General features: G+C 39.0%; 1 protein-coding gene across 1 annotated transcript; it reads left to right on the top strand.

Moving 5' to 3' along the window:
* The first annotated feature begins 3,199 nt into the window (after positions 1 to 3,199).
* On the top strand, positions 3,200 to 25,169 carry EIF2AK3 (eukaryotic translation initiation factor 2 alpha kinase 3). The gene is made up of 16 exons (XM_010710584.3): positions 3,200 to 3,217; positions 5,219 to 5,413; positions 7,770 to 7,900; positions 9,909 to 10,143; positions 10,411 to 10,573; positions 11,490 to 11,627; positions 12,140 to 12,262; positions 12,419 to 12,639; positions 12,973 to 13,085; positions 14,135 to 14,257; positions 15,422 to 15,571; positions 16,590 to 17,376; positions 20,083 to 20,250; positions 20,781 to 20,882; positions 22,799 to 22,861; positions 23,931 to 25,169. Exons 1-16 carry the CDS (start codon positions 3,212 to 3,214, stop codon positions 24,105 to 24,107), a joined length of 2,895 nt encoding a protein of 964 aa, XP_010708886.1. The 5' UTR covers positions 3,200 to 3,211; the 3' UTR covers positions 24,108 to 25,169.
* Positions 25,170 to 25,240: the final 71 nt, after the last annotated feature.

The following is a 25,240-nucleotide window of genomic DNA, read 5'->3' as shown; positions in this document are numbered from 1 at the left end:
TGCACTGGTCTTAAAGATGTTTTCAGTGTGTATGCTATTTAGCAGAAATAGGATGGCTGTTAGGAGCGGGTACATGCTTTGCAAACAGCTGCTATGCAGAAATAGGTAATTTTTATAAGAAAGTTTAAAGAAAAGTGTGTCCTGATTCTGGCTGGTCCCTTCACAACAGTGTATTTCTGTTTGAATAGAGTTTGCCTGTTAGTAATGCTGTTGTCTTTGTGTAGCAGAGATTCTGAAGGGAAGATGTGCATCAGCCATCCTGAAATCCAAGCTGAGGAGCAGAACTGAGCTTTCCTATTAGAAGAAAGAAGTAAACCAGTGTATCTGTGCAGATACCTCCCAGCATGCCTATTGAAAAGACAGACAATAAATCAGTTCCAGACAAACCTGAGCTAGGTGCGTTGTAAGGCCATGCCCTGTGTGTGACCTAAAAATCTGTAGAAGCTTAGTATAGAGGTAACCCTACTGTAGGTGCCTGCAATTTCTTTTTATATGTGGAATGTGAGGCGATTGCTTTTTCTTTCCCTGATTTGTGTAGCTGCTTCTTTCCAGCCTTTATAATGAAAATGCTAATATTCTCTCTAAATATGTTCCCTAGATGAATTTTAAAGGAGTTTAAAAGACACAGTTCTCACTGAAGTAGCTCTAAGAGCACACCTGATGTTGGCTTTGATCTTGTTTGTTACAGTAATCTTACTGTAGATGCAATCACAGAGACAAAGAATTGGTATCTTTATTTAAGATCATTTAGCTTAGTTAATTAGTAACTGTACTGAAGCTCTTACAGCAATGATAGTTTATGATTAGAGTAAGGTTTGAAATCCACAAGCTGAAGTGTTAGAAAAACAAGTGCAGTCTGCTTTTTATTCTAAGGAAGGTATTTTACCTCTGATGAGTTATTCCCTCGGAGCTGCTGGGAAGTCTAGCACATCTGATAGCAGTATTGACTGTTTTAGCATCATGTTATTTCAGATGTCTGCATTTTATATGGTAAGGATGGTTAGGTATGGAAATGAATGTTACGCTTGCTGTTAAACAGCTCACGGAAGCTTTTTGATCTCTGTTTACATGACTTTTTTTTTTTTTTTTTTTTCCTCCTTACAATAAATCAGCAGCTTTCTCCCTGCGCCGGTTCAACCTGGCATGGGAGCTCTCATGCAGCGCCCTCCTTTCCAGTAAAAAGTCTAGACAGCAAATTCCCTGGTAGCGTATGCCATTTCGGATCGTTATGCCTTTTTGCTTTTTGTGAAGGCTTTTTAGAAACTGCATTACCTCACCCGTCGGCCTGGAGATTGAGCAGCCCGCGTTGCTGATAGGCCTGCAGCACCCTGCGCCGAGCCAATGGACAACTTCAGCTTCAAACTCTTAATGAGCAAAAAGAGCAGCGTCTGGTTTAGGGCTCTATAGTTAATGTAGGGTTTTTTGTTTTGTTTTGTTGTGTTTTAAAGTGTTACTTGTGAAAGACAAGCTACTTAACAATTATGTGCCATATTGCTGACCAGTGAAGCTGAACAAATAGCTATTTACATTGACAGATCAGAGGAATGTGTAAGTGCATCGTGGTAACCTACATTTTCTGTGCCAAGAGATTTGCAGCTGACTGCCTGGGTGACTCACTCTTTGGATTAGGAGATGAGGTAATGCTTTTGAGATACAGGGTGATGTCATTCCTTTACCTGAGCTGCATGCCGATGCTAGTTGCTATACTTTCAAGGAAAGTCCCTTTGCTGATTCTGATTTACTAGAGCTGTACAACTCTGAGGAATTGATATTGTTTCTGTGCTCCTAAAGCCCCTGCATGTAAAACCACATTTGTGTGCCCACAAGTGTTATATGATATATGCCCTTCTGTTATATATCTGCACCTGCAAGTATACACGTTCACATACCAGTTCCTTTACTCAAATAAAGCTGTTTTAGTGATTAAGGAGCTTTGTGTAATCAGGTACAATCCCCCACTCCTGCCTTGTCACACGTTCCCATTAATAGAAAGATTCATCTTAGAAGGTGAAGTTGTTTTTTGCTTCTGTTAATCCAGTTGGAGCTTTCTATGAAATACCTTGTTTGTGATGGATGTTAACCAAAATATCTATTTACACTTATCCATGGTCAGTTTAACCCCATCCGTTCCTCCTCTCTTTGTCCTTCAGTGCTGTGACTTTCTGCTGCCTGTACTTGCTGCTCTGATGTGTTCACCAGCAGCAGCTGTGGCTTTTCTCAGCCTTTATTTCCAATGTCACACAGGACACGCTGCTCCCGTGGGCACATTCCCAAGGTTGGGAGCATGGGCAGGTGATCAGCAGAGCTAACCAGAGCAGTCTCATCTCTTGTTCTGTGGCTGCTGAGGACCAAGGCTGTAACAGATAAGCAGCTACCATTGGAAAATTTCTGAAGGCATACAAGGCATGACCTGATTTGACTCATATCTTGGGAGTGTACAGACAGGTGCTGCTAAGCGAGCTTATTCTGTACTGGGGATTTGGGTGTGTTGTTCCCAGAAATGGCCAACATTTTTTGCCAATTTGAGGAAAATTTTCCCAAAATTACTGCTGAGGCCTTGGAGAGAGAGCTTCAAGATGAGAGAAATGCCCAGAGTGCCATGTGTCATGTTGTGCCCAGAGCTCACAGAGTTAATTGAGAGCCTCCCTTGCTCAGAAAAGATTCCTCACTTTGCAAAGTGATGGCAAGGTGCTCTGAGTATACCAACCACACAGCCCCCGCTGCTGTGACTTCCAGGGAGCATATCTGGAAATCTGAACCCACAAATAGCTGTCTGGCTGCCAGCAGCATGCGTGTAGCTTGGCCAGGCTATATGAATTTAGCTGGCTGGTGGCCTGGCTGAATTTTTTCTGGCTCCAGCTTGAAGTCAGCCTCAGGTCCTTGCTGGTGTTTGGCATATCTTGAGAGGTGAGGGTGTGTGTAGCTGTTCTGCAGGAGTAGCACAGTGTAGTAGCACAGTGCTGCTGGTCCAGAAGACAGAATGGGACTGCTCACATGTATGTGGCTCACAGACAGAGCTGTGACACCTCGATGGCATAACAGGGTTTGCCTGACTGGGGCTCTGTGTGCTGAAACAGTGCTACAGGAGCTGCTTTAGCTTTTGGTTGCTTGGAAAGTTGCCTGTGAAAAGACCAATGTCTGTTGTTTGTTCTTTTTTCTTTCATATGGAATATCTGTATTGCTGGAGATAAAGCACAGCTCTCCAAATTACATGCAGGTAACTGAACCGGGTGTGGGAGGAAGCCTTATGGATAATTTATTAATGCAGTGCTGCACAGGCTAAAAGTTTTGATCGTTATTATGTGCTTCTGAAGGACTGCATTACAAAAACATTTTTTGATACTACTTTTCTGTGCTGAATATTGTAACAAAATACTCAAGCTTGGTTAAGGCTATAAGTTTGACACAGGCTTCTTTTGTTGTTAAAAAGTGTTTTCCACAGTCTGCATGTCTTTGTTTCTAAAGATCACAAGGCTTCTCTTGCGTATGAATGTTTATATAAACCTTTTGTTTGCTTTATTTTTCCACTAATCATGTGATTTCTGCAAATGACCCCCTGAACAAATGTTTGCTTTTTATAGTTTTATTTCTATGCAGTCATATATATGTGTATGTGTCCTCCTCCCCTCCTTGGAAAGCCATACTGCAGCATGTTTTGTGGATCACAGCTCTTACAGTGTCTCCTCTGGTATATTTTGGCCTTTTTTAGTCATAATGTAAATATTCAGGAGGAAAATACATACTTCATTTTGCTTTGTTAAAAAAAAAAAAAAGATCACTGCTATTCATGGGGTTATTTTTATCATCTCTTCAATTACATGTTGTATTCCTGAGAAGAATTTTTAATTGTCAGTCATCATGCAGCGTTTCAAAGCCGGGAAACATTGGTCTTTGATCCCTTAGGGATCTTAGGTGCAGTCACCAGCATTATCAGGTAATTCCCCTAAACTTCTTCTCTGAATGAGGTATATCCAAGCACTGCAAGAAGAGAGGTCAGTCATGACACGTGCACATTGACAAGATCTTTCTTTCCCTTCCTCTTTATGTGAATCTCAATTTTGCTCATGCTATTTGCTCTTGTGCAACCCAGTTAAAATAAGAAGTTTCACATTAGAGAGCATTTCAATCATGCAGAAGATGTAACATCAGAACTTACATTGATTCCAAGCAGAAAACTCCTGGATCATGTGTGCATGTTTCCTTTGAAGTAACTAATATATACATACCAGAAGTAGTCCTTAGAATGTGTAAGGGGTCTGAATATAATGTAATTATGTTGTAGGGTACTGCCCAAATGGACAGAAGGTCTGCAGAAGCATTAAAATCTTCCACATTAATCCATATCCTCAAAAGCTAAGATTAGAGGGATTACAGTTTCTCTCTTCTTGATGGGCGCAGCCACCGTGGCTCCACAGTATTAGTTATGGTCTATCATGCTGATAATGAGTTTCTTAATAAGTCCCTTAGTACTCATTGACAATGACTCATGCTTCCGAATGAGGATCTCCTTGAATATCCGTGTAATGGATGAAACTGGATCCCAGTGAAGAATGTTTGACCTATTGTGTGTTTTAAGAAAAATCAGAATTTGAAGGGAACTGTATATAAACGTAAGACGATCTGGGGAGGAGGAGTTGGATTTAACTGTTTGAAAAGCCACAAATGTAATGTAAGGTCTGTCAGTGGTAATTGCTCTGTCTGCTTTAAAGGAGGGTGGCTTTTCTGGTGTAGTCATCAATTGCAAAAGAGCACACGTACAGCCTCAGCTTTTCTTTTAGAACAGAATTTAGTTGTCTGATCTGAAGGGAATGTTCAGTTCTGTATTTACTACTAAATTCACTCTAGGAAGGTGTAGAAATTTAGAGCTTTGCCTAGAATGCCACTGTCTTGAAACAATCACAGTAACGTGCTTAGTTTTCAGCCACTGTTCAATCTCTTCAAGACTGCTTCTACCCTTATTTCTCTGGATTATAGAAATCAACTGATTGAGCTTTGAAATGTTATGCTTAAAATGGAAGAAGTGTTACACACTGAACTGTTTTTTAACATGATGCCTGAAAGTGTTCTTTGTAATTTTGAAAAATAAGATTCTGGGATACAAAACCATAAAATAAGGTGCTGGAGTATAAATCACTATACTTGCTCACGCTATGCTTCATTTTGCATCTCGGTATGTTTTGCTAGAAGTAGTAGCTTATGTTCTGTTGGCTTGTTTTAGGTATTTGGAAATAAGATGATAATTCCTTCCTTGGATGGAGACCTTTTCCAGTGGGATCGGGACCGAGAGAGCATGGAAGCAGTTCCTTTCACAGTTGAATCTCTTCTTGAGTCATCCTACAAACTGGGCGAGGATGTTGTCTTAGTTGGGGGGAAGTCTTTAACAAGCTATGGGCTGAGCTCCTACTCAGGGAAGGTAAGAGCCTCAAAAGTTGTCTTATGTGTCTCAGATTTGTGTATCTTCTTTTCTAGTATTATCTTGCAAGTAGATTGCTCTTAAGATTTAAGCTGCACTACAGTTCTGGTGTATGATTGCACAGCACCAAAGAGCAGAATACAGATTTCTTGGGAAACAAATGAAGCAGGCTGAAGTAAGACATAGCAGCTGGTGCAGTTAGATGACACTGCTGAGAGCATCACTGCAGTGTCTTCTTGTGTGTGAGCTTCTGCTCTCTCCCTAGTGCTGCCTCTGTCACTTGCCATTTGCTAAGCAGAATCAATTTGCTAACCTAGGAGAAAACTCTTTGCTTCTATTGGATTACTTTTGTGCTGAGTTAGCAAATTCAGATCAAGGGGAAGAAATGACCCCTTTCTGCAGAATTGGAAGATGAGTTCAGCTTTATTATGTGCTCTGCCTGGAACAGCCTTCACAGTTCAGCTTACTGAACATCAAATAAAGTTTTAGATGATGCGTTTTTCACACTTAAAGATTTTAATTTTTTCTCAACTAGCAAAGAGTATCTGGTTGAAAACAAGAAAAGCATTCAAGGTACATGAACTTCTGAGATTTGTTCTTGTTGTCAATAAGTTTACTCTACCTTAGGAGTTCTTAAATTTTAAACTCATGCAGAAGTTAAGCTGAAAACTACTTTCTATCTGACTGGTTCAGAAAGCATTTTGTTTTTTCTTTCTTTCTGAAATCTTCTGGTTAAATGGTGTATGTTTTTAAAAAACAGAAGGAAAAAAGGATTAAAACACAGGAATTGATTGCATTCTTTTGAGTTCTAGACTTTCTTATCCTCCCCTTTCCACGTCCTGCATTATTTAAGTGATCACAGATATTTTGTGTAGTGAATAGCAGATATTTGCTAAAATCAGAAATGTTGGTTTGATTTTAAAACAGGTAAAAAGAAAAATGATAATATTTGGTTTTCAAAGCAAAACAAAACCATAACAGTTTTTTCCATTGTAACCAGGTGTTTTCATGTAGAATGCTGTTGCAGTTTCTATAATGATCACTCATGATAAAGGTCCAAAGCAGTAGTTTTAGTTTAGTAGATTTTCTCGTTGATGGCAAAGGGCACTTGTACCAACTGTTGAGGAAGTGGTAATTTCAGTTCCTGCTTTAATTCAGGCCCAGACTTGCAGTAACAAAGGTGCTGCACACAGGAAATAATGCTTTACTCTTCCATGTTAAGAGTTCTGGCAGTGTGGAACAGCTGCCCAGAGAGATTGTTGGTGCCCCATCCCTTCCAGGTTGGATGGAGTCCTGGGCTGATATTAAGTGGGGTGGTTGGTGGCCCTGCCTGTGGTGGGAGGGTTGGAGATTCATGATCCTTGAGGTCATTTCCAACCCGGGCCATTCTGTGATTCTGTGTGTTGTCTTTGGCACTGAAATGTCAATTCACACTTCCTGAAAGTGTGTCCAACTTACTTTCAAAACACAAATGGCTGTATATATTCCAAATACAGTTTGAGAATTGGACTGTTGCAAAGTCTGTGTGACAGCATTAATTTGAGGTCCCCATCCCATTTTAATGGCTGAAAAGACCAAGTAGGATGGCTCTGCAGTATTTTATATAGATCAGTAGTACTTAATTTGAAGTTAATAGAGTTATGCTGAGGCAGATACGGCACAAAAACAGAATTATACTATGAACCTACTAGAAATTATCTTTCTGTCAATAGGTATCATAGGAAAAAGAGGAACTATGATTTCTTTCTGTTAGAATAGAAATCTTTGCAAAGAGTCAGTAAGTCAAGGATGTTCCATGCTGTAGAATTCCTAGAACATTTTGCAAAAGCAATTCTCTTAAACCATGCTTTTCAACATCCATCTAGTTGAACATCTAAAATCATAGAATGATAGAATCACAAAACGACCTGGGTTGAAAAGGACCACAATGATCATCCAATTCCAACCCCCTGCTATGTGCAGGGTCACCAACCAGCAGACCAGGCTGCCCAGAGCCACATCCAGCCTGGCCTTGAATACCTCCAGGGATGGGGCATCCACAGCCTCCTTGGGCAACCTGTTCCAGTGTGTCACCACCCTCTGTGTGAAAAACTTCCTCCTAATATCTGACTTAAACCTCCCTGTCTCAGTTTAAAACCATTCCCCCTTGCCCTATCACTATCCACCCTTGTAAACAGACGTACCCTCTCCTGTTTATATGCTCCCTTCAAGTACTGGAAGGAGCTCTGTATCCCCCGTGAGCCAAAAATGCACTGTAACAATTGTTAGTTTTGAACATTCGTGTTGGATGCACTTTTTTTTTGCTCTTGAAACTGTTCACATTTCCAAGCTGTGAGTCTCTTGTCTTGTCCCTTAGGTGAAGTACATCTGCTCAGCTGTGGGCTGTCGCCGGTGGGATGACGATGAGGCAGAGCAGGAGGACACACTGCTGTTACGACGAACTCAGAAAACAGTCCGTGCTGTTGGACCACGCAGTGGTAATGAGAAGTGAGTATTATAATTACAGCTTTTAGATTTGAGCTTTTAATTCGTAACACTTTAAGAATATGACCTTTTTACTCTCGGTAGAAAAGGAATGAGGGAGTTTGTACCAAAGGAATGTCACAGACTTGTTATTTAGCACCTATCTCTTCTGGTCTTCAATGTTTCTGGAAAAAAAATATCTCTATTTTCAGTTTTAGACCATTAGAAAAAATACTAGTCCATACTTATTTCCCTTAAGTCAAATGACAGTGACTTTTCTTGTCCCTGTATATCTCAAAAGTCTGTCATTTCTCTACTGCACAAGATAAATGTCTCTATAGTTTGTTTCAACTGATCATTTTGTATAGCAGGAGATAGCCTGAAAGCCTTCTGTGATTTTTTGATTCTCTTCTTAAGTTCTTTACAGAATCACAGAATCACAGAATGGCCAGGGTTGGAAGGGACCTCAAGGATCATGAATCTTCAACCCCCTGCCACAAGCAGGGCCACTAACCTTCACATTTAATACTAGACCAGGCTGCCCAGGGCCCCATCCAATCTGGCCTACTAATGGTAATTGTCCCTTTTTCTATACTTGATGTTTTAGCTTTCATTTTAAGTTGACAAAAAATGAACACATTAAGACTGAAGACATTTCAAAAAGCCTCACTCTTACTTCTCTTTTTGTTTCATGATATAGGTGTTCTTTTCTTCACAAGCTGTAAAAATTGCTTTGGTCTGTGACTTCCCTCATGCTCTCACTTTGAAGTTTTCAGTACACTGAGATTTCTAAAAATAAAAAATAAAAAAATAGCACACACCCAAAACAAACAATAAAACCCAACCCAACGACAACTGAAAAAAAAACAAAACATCTTCCTTAAATACAAGTTTACAAGGCTGATTGCTATACAAAGGTACAGTAACTGCCCACCAGTTCAATGGGGAGCTAGTCATTCTCTGTTCACCTGCTCCCTCTTCTGTTTGCAGCAGGATTTGACAGGTAGTGTGTCTGCAGTCTGTCAGAAAGAAGCTAATTAAAACTTGAATAGATTAGCAAATGAGAAGTCTTAAGAGAAATCTTGATTCTTAGAGACTGATACTGCCGGAGAGAGGTAAGTCATGAAAGCGTGTTTGTCGTTTGCACATGTCTTTCAGAAAAATAGCATGGTACCTTTGGTACATGAATTCTTCAGTTGTTGTAGCCAGAAATAGAGATGCTCTGGGTACCCAAACATGTTGTTAAAGGAGTGTTTTCCCTCTTTTTGCTCTTTCAGACACAAACTTGCCATTCTTTCCCCTCTGTATTTGTCTACAACATAATTACAGCTCTATGTGGTGGAAATAAGAACTCTTTATTTTTCTGAGAATAATTTTGATTTTGTCCCAGTTTATTGGTTTACAAAAGTTGAAGAGTTTTAGGCTGTGCAAGACAGCTCTGTGTTCCTTATATAGCCATATTTGTCTCAGAATATGTTAACCTGTAACATGAGCTGTCCTGGCTTCATTGAATTGCCCATCAAAGAGATCCTGTGTTATGTTTTCTGTGTGGGCTTAAAAGAAACAAACAAAAAAGAAAGCACCATCCCTTCTCTTGCCTGAAAGCTTTACATTTAAAATAAAATATCCTTTGTTAGTGAATTATGTCTTCTGCAGAATGCTGCTTCCTAAATGCTTTATGCTTTTATCAACTATGTAACATCTTTTTTTCCTAAACAGACCTAGCTTTATTATTATTTGATGATTTTTAATTGCCCTCTCCATATGCTATCCCTTTAATGTCATTGGCACTACTTCATCAGCTTCTAACCTTGGATATCATGCTAGACAACAAGATTTCTTTCTTGTTTGGTTTGTACTCTGGATACAGTTATAGGATTAGCACTCCCTCTCCTGGTACAGCTGTGTTAATTTGACTGACTGGGTCAAATATAAGTAATTCAGTTTAAGAATCTTTGAATTGAGGGTATGGTACTTGCTTAGAATATATAACTAACTTTTACAAATTCTTTTTTTCCTCTTTTTCTTTTAGGTGGAATTTCAGTGTTGGTCACTTTGAGCTGCACTATGTCCCAGACATAGAAAATAGAGCAGGATACATTGAGAGCAATTTTAAATTACATGTGAACAAAGAAGAAACAAAAATAATTTCAGATGTGGATGAGCAGGAGGCAATGATGAAAGATACAGTGATCAAAGTCTCAGTGGCTGACTGGAAGGTTATGGCTTTTAACAGACGAGGAGGACATCTCGAATGGGAATACCAGGTGTGGGAAGAAACAATGATAAATGTTACAGTTGTAGAAGCTATGCAGCTTCATAGTTGATGTCTTTCATCCTGGGTTTTAGATGCTGTCTCTGTGTTTAAAAAAGAAAAGAAAAAAGAGAAGCACACATCTTTTTGGAGCTTATTTTACTGATGTTGTGTTTTTGAGCTGCTACATCTGCTACACAAACCAAACTGAGGCATTTATGTCTTACATAACATCTAATTAATATGACATTCATTTCCTTGTTATCTCTATCTTCTTCAGTTTTGCACTCCAATTGCTTCTGCATGGCTGGTTAAGGATGGCAAGGTAATTCCAATCAGTCTGTTTGATGACACAAGTTACACCACAAACAATGAAGTGTTAGAAGATGAGGAGGATCTTGTGGAAGCTGCCAGAGGGGCCACAGAATCCAGTGTCTATTTGGGTGAGTCACCAGCTGTTGTAAACATCATCGTTTTCTGTGAGCTTTTAGTAAAGCAGATCTTTCCATACTGGTAGAATTAATTTCTATGACTATTTGGCCTAAAGTGGTACATAGATGATGTTGTGTTTTAACAAAGAAAAAGTAGGTATTAAAACAACGTATTCTATTCCATTTACTGCTTTATAAGTGCAGTGCTTTGCACATGATTGCAAATCTTGAAACTTTTAGAGATAGGTTTATAGTTAACAATGCAGTCTTATTGCTCAGAAAGCTGTAAGAAATATCTCCCTCTAGCCCTCTAATTTTCCACATTATTTTTTTCCTCTGCACTGACTGCAGTAACTTCCCATGAAGATATTTCAGTTAAGCTCATATCTGATTGAGTTTTTATCCAGCTATTAGAATTAATTTGATGTGATTTGTGACAGTTTGAAATAATGGCTCCAGGCCCTTCTTCTCAGCTGTCTATCTGTCTCTGCATGGAAGATGTGCTTTGGTTTTCAAGGACTCTTTTTTTGTCTTAGCCTCTATCTTGAAGCCTTTCTTATTAGTGGTCACACAGATATTTTCAGCCTTCCTTTTAACAGCTGTTGAAGAGTTGTGTTCACCAGCATTAACAAGGGTAGGAAGTTTGAAGGAAGTCTTACTTAGGCTAAGCCCAAGATGCTTGGTAACTCTTCAGAACTGGTGGCAATTTTTTGAAGATGTTCTGAACTCATGCTTTTCTAGAGCAAAGGCAGTATGTTCTACTTGAATTCAATCAGTCAGTATCTCAGATTCTCAGAATATAGAGAAATGCTTTCAAAAGTATTCTAAACCGTACATCTTAACTGGATGATTTGAGTCTGAGAATGAAGGATACCTTCATAGGAATGAAGGATAGTCTTAATAATATGCTCTCTGTTTTGTTTCTCAGGTATGTACAGGGGCCAGCTGTATCTTCAATCATCAGTCAGAATTTCTGAAAAATTCCCAACCAACCCAAAGGCTCTGGAATCCAGGAATGATAATGCAATTATTCCCCTCCCCAAAATTAAATGGAAGCCCTTAATCCGTAAGTAACAACTCACAGTGTCATTTATTGTCTTAGACCTAAAAGCATCTTTCTGATAATTTTCAAGCTAGTCTACTAGTTCCTGAATGAGTTTACGGTTGGGAACATCTGTGCTCTATTAATTCTTTTTTTTTTAATGAGGTATTTGAATTGTAAGTAACTCTATGGATTTGATGGAGTCTTCTAAAGCGATGGAATGTTGGTCTTCTAAAACAATTGTTTTACCAGAAGAAGAATTTTTTTGCATGATGTGAATATGAGTTAGTTGATTTGTCCAAAATAGTATTTAGACTGAAAAGTGTATTTAGGTTGGAAAGTAGTATTCAGTGGTGGTTACCTCTCTTGATTTTTACCTCCTTTGTGTTTCCTTGCATTAATTTTGGTCCTTACGGCCTGATCTGGCAACCTCATGTTTTCTAAGATAATGCAATTGGAGTTCTCATGAAAGTCATCCAAGGGCAGAATCTTGTTAATAATCATCCATCTCAGAAAGTTGTCTCTTCTTTGCTTAGATTCTCCTTCCAGGACTCCAGTGTTGGTGGGGTCGGATGAATTTGATAAGTGTCTCAGCAATGACAAGTATTCTCATGAGGAATACAGCAATGGAGCACTTTCAGTCCTACAGTATCCATATGGTAGGTGGACCTTCTGAATTTTGAAGTGTTACACAACAAAAACAAAGTGTGCTCACACACACCCAGTGTCTATTGAGAAAGCTTATTTATGAGAAACATTTGCTTTGTAGTTGTGTACAAACAAATCTGTGCCCTTTATATGTCTTTTCTATGCAGATAATGGTTATTATTTACCCTACTATAAAAGAGAGAGAAATAAACGTAGCACCCAGATCACTGTTAGATTTTTTGATGATATGAATTACAAAAACATTCGCAAAAAAGATCCTGTTCTTCTGCTTCACTGGTGGAAAGAAATCGTTGGCACCATTATATTTTGCATCGTGGCCACAACCTTTATTGTACGCAAACTTTTCCATCCCCATCCCTACAGCAGAGTAAGTATTTTATTTTTTTTCCTCAATCCCAAATACAGGAAGTGTTATTCTGGCCTTTTTCTTTTGGGTTTGATTCTGCTCTGTGTGGTGTTAATAATTTATGAGATAACGTAGCCTAAATTTATTACTTAATCTATCTGTGAAGGCTGTCAGCTGCCACGCACAATTTGCTTATCTGCTTCAGCAAGCAGATTACATTGCTTCAACCATGTCTGATTACTTTGGAGAGGCTTACACTGAAATAATGGAATGCCTTATCTACAGGTACAAACTGATCTCAAGTAGTTAGGACTTGAATTTTTGTTTTTGTTCTTGTTTTGGTCACCATATTAGCTGCGGAAGGAATCTGAAACGCAGTGTCAGACTGATAGCAAATATGAGCCTGCATGTGGAGATGTTAAGGACACCAGCTGGAGTGATGTCAAGAACTCTGGATACGTATCAAGGTGAATTCAGTTCAATACAGCTCATACAAAGTTTTTAGTCAGTGTGAAAACTAATGCTGTCTGGAAAAAAGAGTTGGTGGTCATTAGTTCTTACTACCTGTAGTCCCCCTACTCCACAGAACAATGAAAAAGAACCCTTTTGCCCCATTATCAATGGGAGATTGCTGTTATGATTGGTCTAAGCAGTCCCTCAGAGCCAGCACAGGACCTCTGCTTGGGAATGTTGCTCAAATACTTCCTGCTGATAGGTGAAATGAAGGATTGATTCTTAATGTTCTTGTTCTGTCTGTTCCTGTGCTTCTGGATTAGAACATGGGAATTGCAGATGGAAACATGTTTTATGTATGCTACAGAACAAGCAGAGTATATATGGAAGAAACCTTTGTTGCTTATTTGGAAAGAGTAGTTTAAAATGGGTCTATAGGGGCATGTCAGTAATAGGAGAAAATGTGACCATTCCTAATTTGCCAAAAGTAGGAAATGGACTATTTAAAATGAAGAAGAAAGATAGTGAAGTTTAAGAAGTGATATTTCAGAAGATGTGCTCAGGGCTAGTAGCAAAAATACTTATTTGTGGTGGGGTTAAAAGCACATTGTAATTTGGAAAATACTCATCTATCACCACCTAAATTGGGCATGGGAGTTTAACTGAAATATCTATGGTCCGTGATCCCGTAGTCATAAAACCTGGCACTCTGCAAGGCTTCTTCAGTTTGTCAGATGCACTCAGATGCACGTGTAAGGAGTCTTGCTGAGGATGTGATAGACACTGAATAAATGCATAATCAGCACCTGTCGGTTTCCTAAGTAGGTAACCATCTGATTACCTCAGTGGGTGGGTGAGCAGAGGAGGAAGAGGAGAAATGCTTTAAGTCATTCAGCACGTTTTGCCTGTACAGAATTATTTAACACTTAAACCCCTTCTCCTCAACAAAAAAAAAAAAGAGAAAAAGAAAAAAAAACAACACAGCATTCATTTATGTCTATCCTTGCTAACGCATTTTTCTCCATCCATTCTTCTGTCCCTTATTCACATCCCTCTCCTCCAGATATCTAACAGATTTTGAACCAATTCAGTGTCTGGGCCGTGGAGGTTTTGGAGTCGTTTTTGAAGCCAAAAATAAAGTGGATGACTGCAACTATGCTATCAAAAGGATCCGTTTGCCTAACAGGTACTGACTAAGTTTACTGAGAACTAGAAAAATTAGTGACTGGCAGGATCTTACACAGTTCCTGAACTGATTTCCCACATTCTGCATTAGGATGGATGACATACTTTTTAATGGGCGGGCTGACTTAATTTTGGCATCAAGAATTTGGCATATGTATTCACAGCAGAAGGGTGACCTGTTTGGCTAAGCTGCTAACATAGCAGGACCCTTATGAGGATGTTGCAGCTACATGGGAACTCCATTGATTTCCTTGATGAATTGAGCCTTTAGTAACAGCACTAGTTATTTGTAGCACTGTTAATTTGCTTCTCTCCTTTCTTTCCTTACCTTTCCTATTCCACCCTTTCTTTCTCATCCCCTTTCCTCTCCTGCTTTTTTGACTCCATTTATCCATGTGTTTCATTCTCCGGTCCCACAACCCCTACCTTTTCTTTCAGTCATAGGTGGTCAAGCCTTGATGCTGAATTATCCTACACAGAACTTCCTTTTAGTGGGAGATGGGAGACACTGCTTCTGGAAATCTCAAGTTAGAACAGCAACAGGCAGGCCAGTAGTGGGAGGGGGGTAAAGCTGTGAAATCTAGAATTACTATTTTTTGAATGTGTTAAATAAACGTGATTACTTAAGATAAAAGATTTTGTTCAGAAATTTAAGGTAGCCTTTTCCAAGCATATCCAAATCATTTGAATAAAACCATTAAACTTCATTTGATGGAGTCTTATGGTCTTAACAAGAGGTCCGTAGAATGAAGATAGTCTTTATGTTGTGCCAGTTAAAAAAGAAACACGAAGGTATTTCTATCTGTCTGTTGTGCCAGTGTCTTCTACATCCCTGTAGAATATTGCTGTCTAGTGGGTTTCTGTTTTCTCTCCTTGTAAGCAGTTGAGAACAAGATGAACCTTTCTTTTCAGTTTTGCTGCCTGTAATTATTTGAAAAGAGGTGAATAAATGCTTAGCTGTTAGGAGCACACTGTTCCTCCATGCTTCTAACATAAAGGAATTACTGGGGAATTTGAAAAAGGTCTGGCTGTTGGGTGAAGAGTGATACTGCAAGCCTGGCTTACACATGGCTAACATTGGTTAAATTCTTTTGCAGAATTTTCTGTGCTATGCTATTGCTTTTGGTAACCATGTCACTGTTTTTCTTCTCACCCCAAATCCTAGGGAACTGGCACGTGAGAAAGTGATGCGGGAGGTCAAGGCATTAGCTAAACTTGAGCATCCAGGTATTGTTCGGTACTTCAACGCATGGCTGGAAGCTCCACCTGAGGGATGGCAGGAAAAGATGGATGAACAGTGGTTAAAAGATGAAAGGTAACTTGTGGGTCTTTAATCAGTTGAATTTGAGGTTGTATGCCAACAGAACTGGGCAAGTGGAAGATGAACTAGAAAAGAAAGAGTAGGAAATAAATAGTTATTGACCATCAAATTGTCAGTTCAACAAGATACAAATGTGTCACATTCATGCATGGCATTTCTTAATTTCTGGGTCCTCTTTAAGGCCCTTCTTTAAGCTTCAGAAACATCTTGAAATTCTTAATATCACTTTCCTAACTGGGAATCTTGAGGAAGATCAGAGCACTGTTTACTACTGTGATTTGGTTTTAACTTTCGACAGCTCTGTTCTCTCTGTTCCTTTCCACAACTGTCCTTTTTTTAATGTCTATCTTAGTTTTGATAGCTCTGATTCAGTACTTCAGTTAATTTATTTCAGCATAAATGTGTGAGGAATTATCAATCTGATGTGTTATAAAGCTTGGTAGAGTTAGGTTAAAAATGAAAAATTAGATAAGGGAGGTAGGCGTTAGGTGTACAGAAAAGGTGGGTGTATGTTAACAACATTTAAAAGTGGCAAGGGAGAACGAGACCTAATATTCTTCTGATCCACTATTTAGTAGTCTCATAATAACATCTTAACATGCCTATTCTAATTCTTAGAATACAGCGGATTTTGTATTTTAGGCACTAAACCAACATTTCACAGCTGTAATTCTTCTAAGGCACTTTAAATAGTTTTGTCAATGCTTGCTCTAAAGGAATGAGGTTTGTTTGAGCTGAAGTTGAGCCTGATTGCACATTGGGAACTTGGCAGTAGAGCTTGCTGTTTTTCTTTTCTATTTGGGAGATGCTATCCAAACATTCTTGTCTCAATTAGGAGATATTATACTTGCTAAGAAAAATAGGTGACAAATCCTGCTTATTAATGGTTCCCAGACATGCGTAGTTATTTCCTGTTTTGCCGTGGTACTTTGTTTTCAGAAAAAGTCTTCTGAAAATGCATTCTAGTGGGATGAAATTCTGTAGTACTGACCTCTTCATTTTGCTTTCCTAGCACCGATTGGCCACTCAGTTCTCCCAGTCCAATGGACGTCCCATCATTTAAGATCAGAACAGAGCCGTTTTCTACGAAGGACCACATTGAAGTTATTGCTGCTTCATCAGAGAAGGGAAGGTCTTTCTCTGTGGGAATACCACATGGTCAGTCTGATTCATCTGAAAGTGAGTTCTCTCCTCTGGAATTTTTTGCTTCAGACAACAGGGACTTGCACCAGTCAGAAGATCCACTGCTGAACCTTCAGGACAGCGTTCTTACAGGCTGTGATGTAGAAGACAGTACTATCAACAGTAATGAGTTGGGTCACTCCGAATTGGATCACTCCCTGGAAGTCCATCTTCCAGCTGTTCCTGTGGTACAGCTGAGGGAAGGGACCTCCTCCTCTATTGTGTTCGAGGATTCTGGTTGTGGAAATGCTTCTAGTAAGGAAGATAAAATTGATGCTTCATGTGATGAAAGTCTTTCTGAGGACAAGCCAACGAGTACAAAGGAACCTGGTAACAAGAAATCTTCAGGAAGTCCCCTATCTGTTTCTCCACCAAGGCCAACAAGTTTAAGCCTTGACCTTTCTAAAAATACTACAGAAAAAGTCAAGCCCACCTCTCCAAAGGTGTATCTTTACATCCAAATGCAGCTCTGCAGGAAAGAGAACCTAAAAGACTGGATGAGCAGACGATGCATAATAGAGGAGAGGGAAAGGACAGAGTGTCTGCAGATATTTCTGCAGATAGCTGAAGCAGTTGATTTTCTGCATAGTAAAGGATTAATGCACAGGGATCTTAAGGTTTGTATTCCTAGGATACTATTGGAAATGTTTTTATCTGTTGGCATGGTCATGACCAAATGTCTGAAGTTTCCAAATTGTGGCTTACATTACTTTATTTCCCATACTGGCAGTATGGGAAACATTTTTCTCATTTACTATCATGAGATTTTCTTTGGAGTTGTTGTAACTTGAACTGCCTATGCTCTGCTATTGTAAAATTCCTGAAACACATGGACTGACTGAAATAATCTTGCTAGCTTGAGTGTTAGCAGTTACACATTTGACTGCTCCTAACAGCAGTGCCAGAGTCTTCAGCTGTGTCAAGTTCTGCTTTAAATTGACAGATCATGCCCTGCTACAGGTAGGGTGGTGGGGTTTTTTTTAATTGTTGTTGTTTTGGTTTGGTTTGGGGTGTTTTTTATGTGAAAGTAGTACAGCATGGGAGAGAAACCACAGAACGGATGAGGCTTGCAGGGACCTCTGAGTCCTTCTGGCCCAGCCATGCCCTAGCAGGAACACTCAGAGCAGGGTGCCCAGGCCCACATCCAGGCAAATTTTGAAGAAAAACCCAGATTTGGGCTAAACTCACACTCTCTGGTCCCTGTGCCAATGCTCCAGCCTAGCACCGCAGTGCTGCCTGATGAGCTGGGAGAGCTCCAGGGCTCTGGGTTATGCCTAAACACAACTGAACAAAGCCTGTCTCTGTCCTCTTGCACTTTCCTACAGGGATTTGTGGACGCTGATGAGATCCTTCTGAGCCTCCTCTGCTATAGGCTGAGCAGCCCCAGTAGGAGAGTCTCACTAAGATAGATGACTACCTATCACTGACCTCAGGATAGATGTTAAAAAAGCTGAATTCATGTCTGTATAACAATTTGGAGATGTAGTGCTCCAGGAAGTAAAAATTAATTACTCATTACTGCAGGTTGTTTTTTTTACAGCAAGACTTTTTGTACCCCGTACAGATTAGCTGCTTTTATTTTATGGCATTTTTGGTTCAGGAACTTTATACAGGTTTGTTTATTGCTGAGCTGTATGGCAAAGAAAGCTATTTTGAAACCTGTTCTGTCCTTTCAAGTGAAGCAGATAATTCTAGTATATATCTTCTGCTTTCCATAGAAGTACTGGTGGACAGCAGCAGTGTTACTCCTGGTTTGGGAGAAAGTAAGTTATATATTACTGCTCTAGGATTGAAATTTAAACTGTTCTGGAGTTGAATTTTGAGTCAGTGCTGACTCTCCAAAAGCAAATTTCTGAGGGATTCATGACGTTTTAATGTCTGATAACATCCAGGCTGTTAAGACTGGAAGTGAGTGCTGTACAGCATGGGAAAGGCTGTGGTTATTTTTGAAGATAACTGAAGACAAGCATAACTTTTGTGTCTTCCTTTCATTTTGCTTTTGAACCTATGCTAGTTTGTGCCTCATCTTGATGGAAGTCTTAGCTCTGGGGGTGTTTGTATTGGTTACACAGTACCAGAATTTAGTTAAAGGGCCCAACTGAAGTTAGTCTTAGTCTTCTAAACTGTGAGGAATTGACTCCTTTGCTTTTGTCAAATGGAGATGCAGTACCTGTTACTTGAGGAGCCATTGTTGCCTACCTCAGTGCAGTAAGCACTGAAATGCTTACAACCATTCTTGTAGCTCCTCAGATGGTGATCATATGGTAGCAGTAGAAGCAGAACATGAAAATACCATCTTGGACGTGGCAGTTAAAGGGGATTCAAGTTCAATAACACACAAAAAGATAACCAAAGTTAGAAAAGGTCCAGCACTAAGATATTACTTTGAGCCATTATCTGAAAAATCTTTAGTGCTCAAGGAAATGACCGGAGAAGTAATTTAATCATTATGTCAATATGTTGCTAGATGTGTTAATTAATAACATTTCTTAACAGTACTTTCTGTTGTAACCCTCTGCAGACTCTTAGGTTGCTGTTCAGTAAAGCTTAGATAGATAGTCTTGAAGCTGATTCACTCTTACCATTTGCATGGAGTTTTGTTGGAACATCTTAAGGTCAGAGTTAGCAACTGTTTGAACGTGAGGTTATATTTTATTTACTTAGTTGAACAACTTGAGAAGGCTTTCCCTAAACAGGCTTAACAGGATAGTAACTTTTGTGCACTAAATGAGCTGTGACTCCAAAGGACATTCAGTCCTGAAAAGTACAGTGGGTGATAAGACCTGGTTTTACAGGCAGGCTATGGGTAATGTGAAACTAACAAGTTAGATACCTCAATAGCTCAGCAGTAGCAAATAGTTGTGTTTTTACATGCTTATGAAAACTAGTCTCCTTTTCTTCTGTCTTTTCTGGCACAGAGTGGGTTTGCTTTTAACTGAGGAAATTGGATGGACTTTAAAATAGGAATCCTTGGGAATTGTGAAGTTCTTAAGCACTGTTACAGAAATGGTTTTTCCACAGTTAAACTATGCAATGCCAACTGCAGACTGGAAATCTAGGAACAAGGTCTACTTTTATTGATAAGATAAGGTGTTGTGCCACATACTGGTTAATAATACTGTGAATGAGTGTAATACTTAGAGATTGGAATTAAAAAACAATGAGAAAACTTCAGTTGGATGTGTAACACATGATGTGAGTGTGCCATATGTTTGGAGAGTTAAGATAACTTACCTATGCCATTCCCCACAATGTATTGTATCTGCCAAAACACAGACTTGTTTATAACATGTTTTTTTCTTTCCACCTGTTTGTTTTCTCAGCCTTCCAATATATTTTTCACAATGGATGATGTAGTAAAGGTTGGGGATTTTGGACTGGTAACTGCTATGGACCAAGATGAGGAGGAGGAACTGGTACTTACCCCAATGCCAGCTTATGCCAGACACACAGGACAAGTAGGGACCAAACTCTACATGAGCCCAGAACAGGTTTGTGTTCTCTAAAACTATTTCCAGCACCACCTTGAAGACACTTGAATTCCTGGGAGTTCAAGGATCAAATAGTCTTTCTAGTAAACTGTTACAATCAAGTTTACATTCTTTCTCATCAAAGTAGAGTTTTGAGCTAAACTGAATTCCAAAATAAATATTTTAAACATAAAATAGCAAAAACAAACACAAAAAAGGGCTGGTGACCTGTACTTTTGGTGCATTGATTTATCTTGCTCTTAATGTATCAGGCTGTGTAATATTCAAGTCAATAAAGAACGTGGTATTGTACAGGAGGTTTAAGTTGAAACGTGGTTAGGTCTGCAAAGGGGAGCTGATGATAGCAGCCTGTTTACTCATAACAACTTGCTGAAGTTTGATGTGTCAGAAGGGTGTTACAGTTAGCACCTGTTCTGTGCTTTTCTGCTCTGCACAGAGCTAATCACTTCCACGTGGGAAGTTGTTTGATTACACTGTATGTAATTCCAGTGACTAGACTGGCTGACCTAACCTGAATTCTGAATTTTCAGATCTGTGGGAACACCTATTCTCACAAAGTGGATATATTTTCTTTGGGACTGATTCTCTTCGAGCTGCTTTACCCTTTCAGCACACAGATGGAGAGAGTCAAGGTAGGTATGGTGCAGCACCGAGGGTTAGCCTCTGTTTGATCACTTCTTCAAAAGAATTGTTTGCTTCATAAGACACTTGGAAGAGGTTCTTCTCAGCTTTAAAAAAGTGTTGGAATTAGGAATATGGAATCTTTATCAGCCTTGTCCAGATTCCCTGAATCACTGGAAATGAATTGCGGCCTTCCTTATGTGTGCAGTTGATTTGAGGCTGCAGTTTCTTTACAAAGCTTCTCTTTTGTGGTGCCAAGTAAGAGGAAATACTGAACTGAGATATCCAAGATCTTAAGCAAAAAATAAGTGTTGCAACTACAAGCCTACCAACTCGTTCTTCATTCAGGAATTGGAGCCATGCTCCATTTTCACTATTTCTTCTTTTTGCATTTCCAGTGCATTTCTTTAATGAAAAAAGTGAAAAATTGTTGTTAATTTTCTAATAATAATATCTTAGCAGTAAGTCCCGCTCAGTGTAAAGCACCATGTTCCCTGTAATAGGTGACTTTCATTGAATCCAATGAAGTTTTGATGTATCTTCCTTATTGTTAAATGCATGAAATCAGGAAAAAGTTCGTAGAGAAGAGCAAGGGCTACAGCCAGAAAGGTTTTTCTCTTATACATGATGACCAATGACCTACACAGGAATGAGAGTTATCATAACCTGTGTTTATCAAATCAGTATGTTTAGTGCTTTGAAATGCTCATGTGAAGCTGGATTGCTTAGCAGAGAAGTTAAAATCATGCTGTGAGTGCAGGCTGGCCAGATACTTTGGTTATTCTGGTCTTGCTTCATCTGCCTTAACATTTTCTATTTTCTGTTGTGTGTTTTTGTTTTTTTTTAATGAATAAGGGCACAGTCTAGAGGAGGAATTACAGTGCTTAATCTGAACTGCTTGCACTAAAACCAATTTGAGATTCCCTAAATGAAATTAGTTTTACTGACACTTACCTAATAACATACCTATACCTAATAACTCTCCTTGGTTTTTAGATCTCCTGCAGGACTGATTACAAGCTTTGCCCTTCCTGTTTCTATTCTGAGTACAGAGGCAAAGCAGATAATCAGAGTGAATCCTAAATTCTATCTAACTCAATACCTCTGGAATTTTGATTCTTAGAAAGAGGGTAAGAAGGTTGCCCTAACTTTCCCTGATTTTTTTTTTAACTCTTTTTGATAAAATCAAAAAGAACTTCCAGCCACTTATTGTCTATTCTGGAGCTTAGCTTCTGTAATACTTGCTTCCAGCTTGTTACACTGATGTTTTCATTGGCCAGTCTTTACTGCTGTGTGCTGAAGCAAAGAATGCTCTGTCTGATCTATGAGCCCAGTAAATTCTAGGAGTCTGAGACCAAGGACTGAAGAATACCCATAAGGGGAATATGAGACCTGCCACTGTCACAGGCTGTTGGCAGTTACTCTGTGACAGTACCCTTCATTTCCAAATTAGATGTTTGAAAACGGATCACTAAATGCAGCCTGACTTGGTAGAGAAAAGCACTGTTTGATGCAGTTTACTGTAATAAACTTCAGTTCTCATGAACTGGGGTTTGACTGTTGCCCATCGCTATTAACTGGTTAGTTTGTACTTTCAGTGGAGTAATGTTGCATTCGTTTTAACTTCAGAATTCATGCACTTTGTGCTCAAAGTTTTGCAGTACTGTAGTTTTGTGTGGGGGGAAAAAGCTGTCACTAGGTGGAGCCAATTGCTCTTTATAGAGGGAACAGTGACAGACTGAGCTGCGTGCCTAGGGAAAAAAAGCAACTTAATCATTAAAGTATGTTGTGATCTTAACCTCTAAAACAGAACTTAAAGCTTTTCTTCATTAGGCTGATTTGTTTGCATAGGTTGAAAAATAAGAATAATAGGGTTAAGTGGTGTTTTGGAAAACACTTTTTCATCTTTTTCTTAACGTTTCTGCAGACCCTGAGCGATGTTAGAAATCTGAACTTTCCAACATTATTCACTCAGAAATATGCACAAGAGGTAAGTGTATCTCCTGCTAATAACTGTAGCATTTTTCTTTGCTTTCCAATTGCTTTGCAAGTAAAAAAGAAAACAAACAAAAACTAACAAAGTAACAAACACACCAAGTTTGCTATTAAGACACATTTCTCTGTCCATGATATACATTACTGTATCTCAAAGTTATAATATTGTGGACATTGATATTCCTGTCACAGGGTTTATCTCCAGTAACTATACAGTGTTAACTCAGCTTCCCTTTGCCACTTGATGTCATTTATGTTGCATACATCTTGCCATGAGTTCTTGCAGCAAATCCATAGTCACAAAGAGAACATGCAGAGTTGTAGACAGGTAGAAGTGGAGACAATGTGGTAGCATGGTGTAGGATTGTGGCTGCATGGGATCTAGCTCCAAGAATTGCATCTCTCAAGTAGAAAACCATATACTGAATTAGTCAGCCTTAGAGCTATACACATTCAGATAAGGAGGAGGTGATGTACAAAAGCCCTCCTGTAAAAAGCTGAGACCCTTTTGGGTTTTCATGGTAGATTCAGACCAGTAGCTAAATGAGAGCTTCCTTTCTGGTTTCACAGCTGCCAGGTGACAGGGCCAATGGGATGTGCTGTGCTCAGTTGGAACAGGACGTTGTTTTTCACTAATAAAGATGTTCTGTTAAGTAACTGAGATAAACCTTCAGACTATTCTCATACTTACAGGAAAGCCATCACCATCAGAAATTACTACATGGTGGTTAAATGTGAAGCTAAAAATTACTCATGAATTACACTTACTATATTTTAAAATTCTTATGATTTCAAATCTTATAAATGTTTTATAACTCCATTGAATCTTGGGCCAGTTTTGGTTTGCCAAATTGATTGTTGTCCTTGATAGTAAAAACAATTTCAGGAATAAATTACAGTGATGTATTTTCCAACATTTAAATCACTCCTGACTTGTGTGCCAAAGTAGTAATTCCCAAATTACTAAGGAGGCAATTGTTTATACTGACACGAAGTCAGAGCATTAAATAATAAGAATGAATTTATGAATTGGTTTGTGTAGCACGTCTCATGTTTTCTTTCAGTACATCATGGTGAAGGACATGCTCTCTCCAAGTCCCACTGAAAGACCAGAGGCGGCTGCAATCATAGAAAATCCTGTATTTGAGGACCTGGAACTCCCAGCCAAACCAGTGCTTAGGCAGAGGTCACGGACAATGAGTTTATCAGGAAATAAGCATTCAAGACAACCAAGCAAATAATTATCCTCAGGATCACTTCTTCCACTCAGCAGGTTTTCAAGGGATTGTTCATCAGAAGGATCCTGTGATGCAGAATGTCTATCTTGGGAATGTTTACTTAAACTTTCTTTTGCCATAGCTAATGTTTAAGATGTTGGACGGATTTTTGTTTACTTTGACAGCCAACAAAAGCCACGCTTTCCACATTCCATTTTTTTATCTTAACTCTCCTTGGCAGGTGGGTTCAGCTACTGTGCTTACCAATGGTGTGCTCCATTATCTCTTTTTGGGGGCTTGGGATTTCTGGAAGATTTTTTTTAATACTTTTTTTTTTTTTCCTGAAGCTTGTATATGTCTGCTTGCTGGGTAAGTGAGAGATCTGTAACGTGTAAATAGAATTAAAATACTGTATTTTTATAGAGCAAATTACAGTCTCTAAGCCTAGTGAGTGTATATCTGAATCACTTGCTCTTCGGTGAAATGAAGATGATTTTGGAAAAGAAAAACAGAAGAAAAACCACAAATTGATGACTCCATTTTTTGTCTCTGGTAGGTAAACTGGGAATCTGCACTATTTTTAAAGCAAAAAAATTACCACAGCTGTACATACTGTCACTCTTCATAGCCAATCTTTAAAGGAAATTTTTTCATATTTCTACACTGTAGTAGATCTTAGGGAATGCATTTTATACAGATAAACCTGTAGGGAAGGGAAAGAAGCTTTTTGCCATTAAAAGAGGGCTTATAGGCAATGGTTGGAAGAGCCATAATAAAAATTATGTACAAAAATGTTGTGATTCTGACAATTTAAACCTAATGAAGTCATACGTGTCGTATGTAATCTTGTAGATTTGTACTTCAAAAAGAAAAATCAACTGGTAGGCATTTGTGTAATCTGCTAATTTAACTGCCTAATGCCGTGCTTTTATTTCTCATTGTAAATATGTTTTTATTTATAAAATACAGAATCAATCCATTTGGGTTGGTGGTGTACAGAATGCACTCGCTATAATTGCTGAGTGCATTAATTATTGTGACTTATTTAAAGTCTAAATGATTTAATAAACTTTTTTTTATTTAAAACAGTAGTAGTCGCTTCTGTTCAAAACCTGCATCTGTGTGCTGCAGGTGGCAGCCTCATGCAGCTAGAACTG

This window comes from Meleagris gallopavo, chromosome 4 (genome assembly GCF_000146605.3).
Source record: "Meleagris gallopavo isolate NT-WF06-2002-E0010 breed Aviagen turkey brand Nicholas breeding stock chromosome 4, Turkey_5.1, whole genome shotgun sequence".
NCBI lineage: Eukaryota > Metazoa > Chordata > Aves > Galliformes > Phasianidae > Meleagris > Meleagris gallopavo.
The sequence above is the reverse complement of the archived record's forward strand: the minus strand, read 5'-3'. Positions and strand labels throughout refer to the sequence as shown.

Excerpts from the sequence above, each read along its gene's own strand:
- EIF2AK3 (XM_010710584.3), top strand. Across the intron at positions 10,144-10,410 it reads ATCTCGAATGGGAATACCAG|TTTTGCACTCCAATTGCTTC; the intron begins GTGTGGGAAGAA and ends TATCTTCTTCAG. Across the intron at positions 20,883-22,798 it reads CACAGATGGAGAGAGTCAAG|ACCCTGAGCGATGTTAGAAA; the intron begins GTAGGTATGGTG and ends ACGTTTCTGCAG.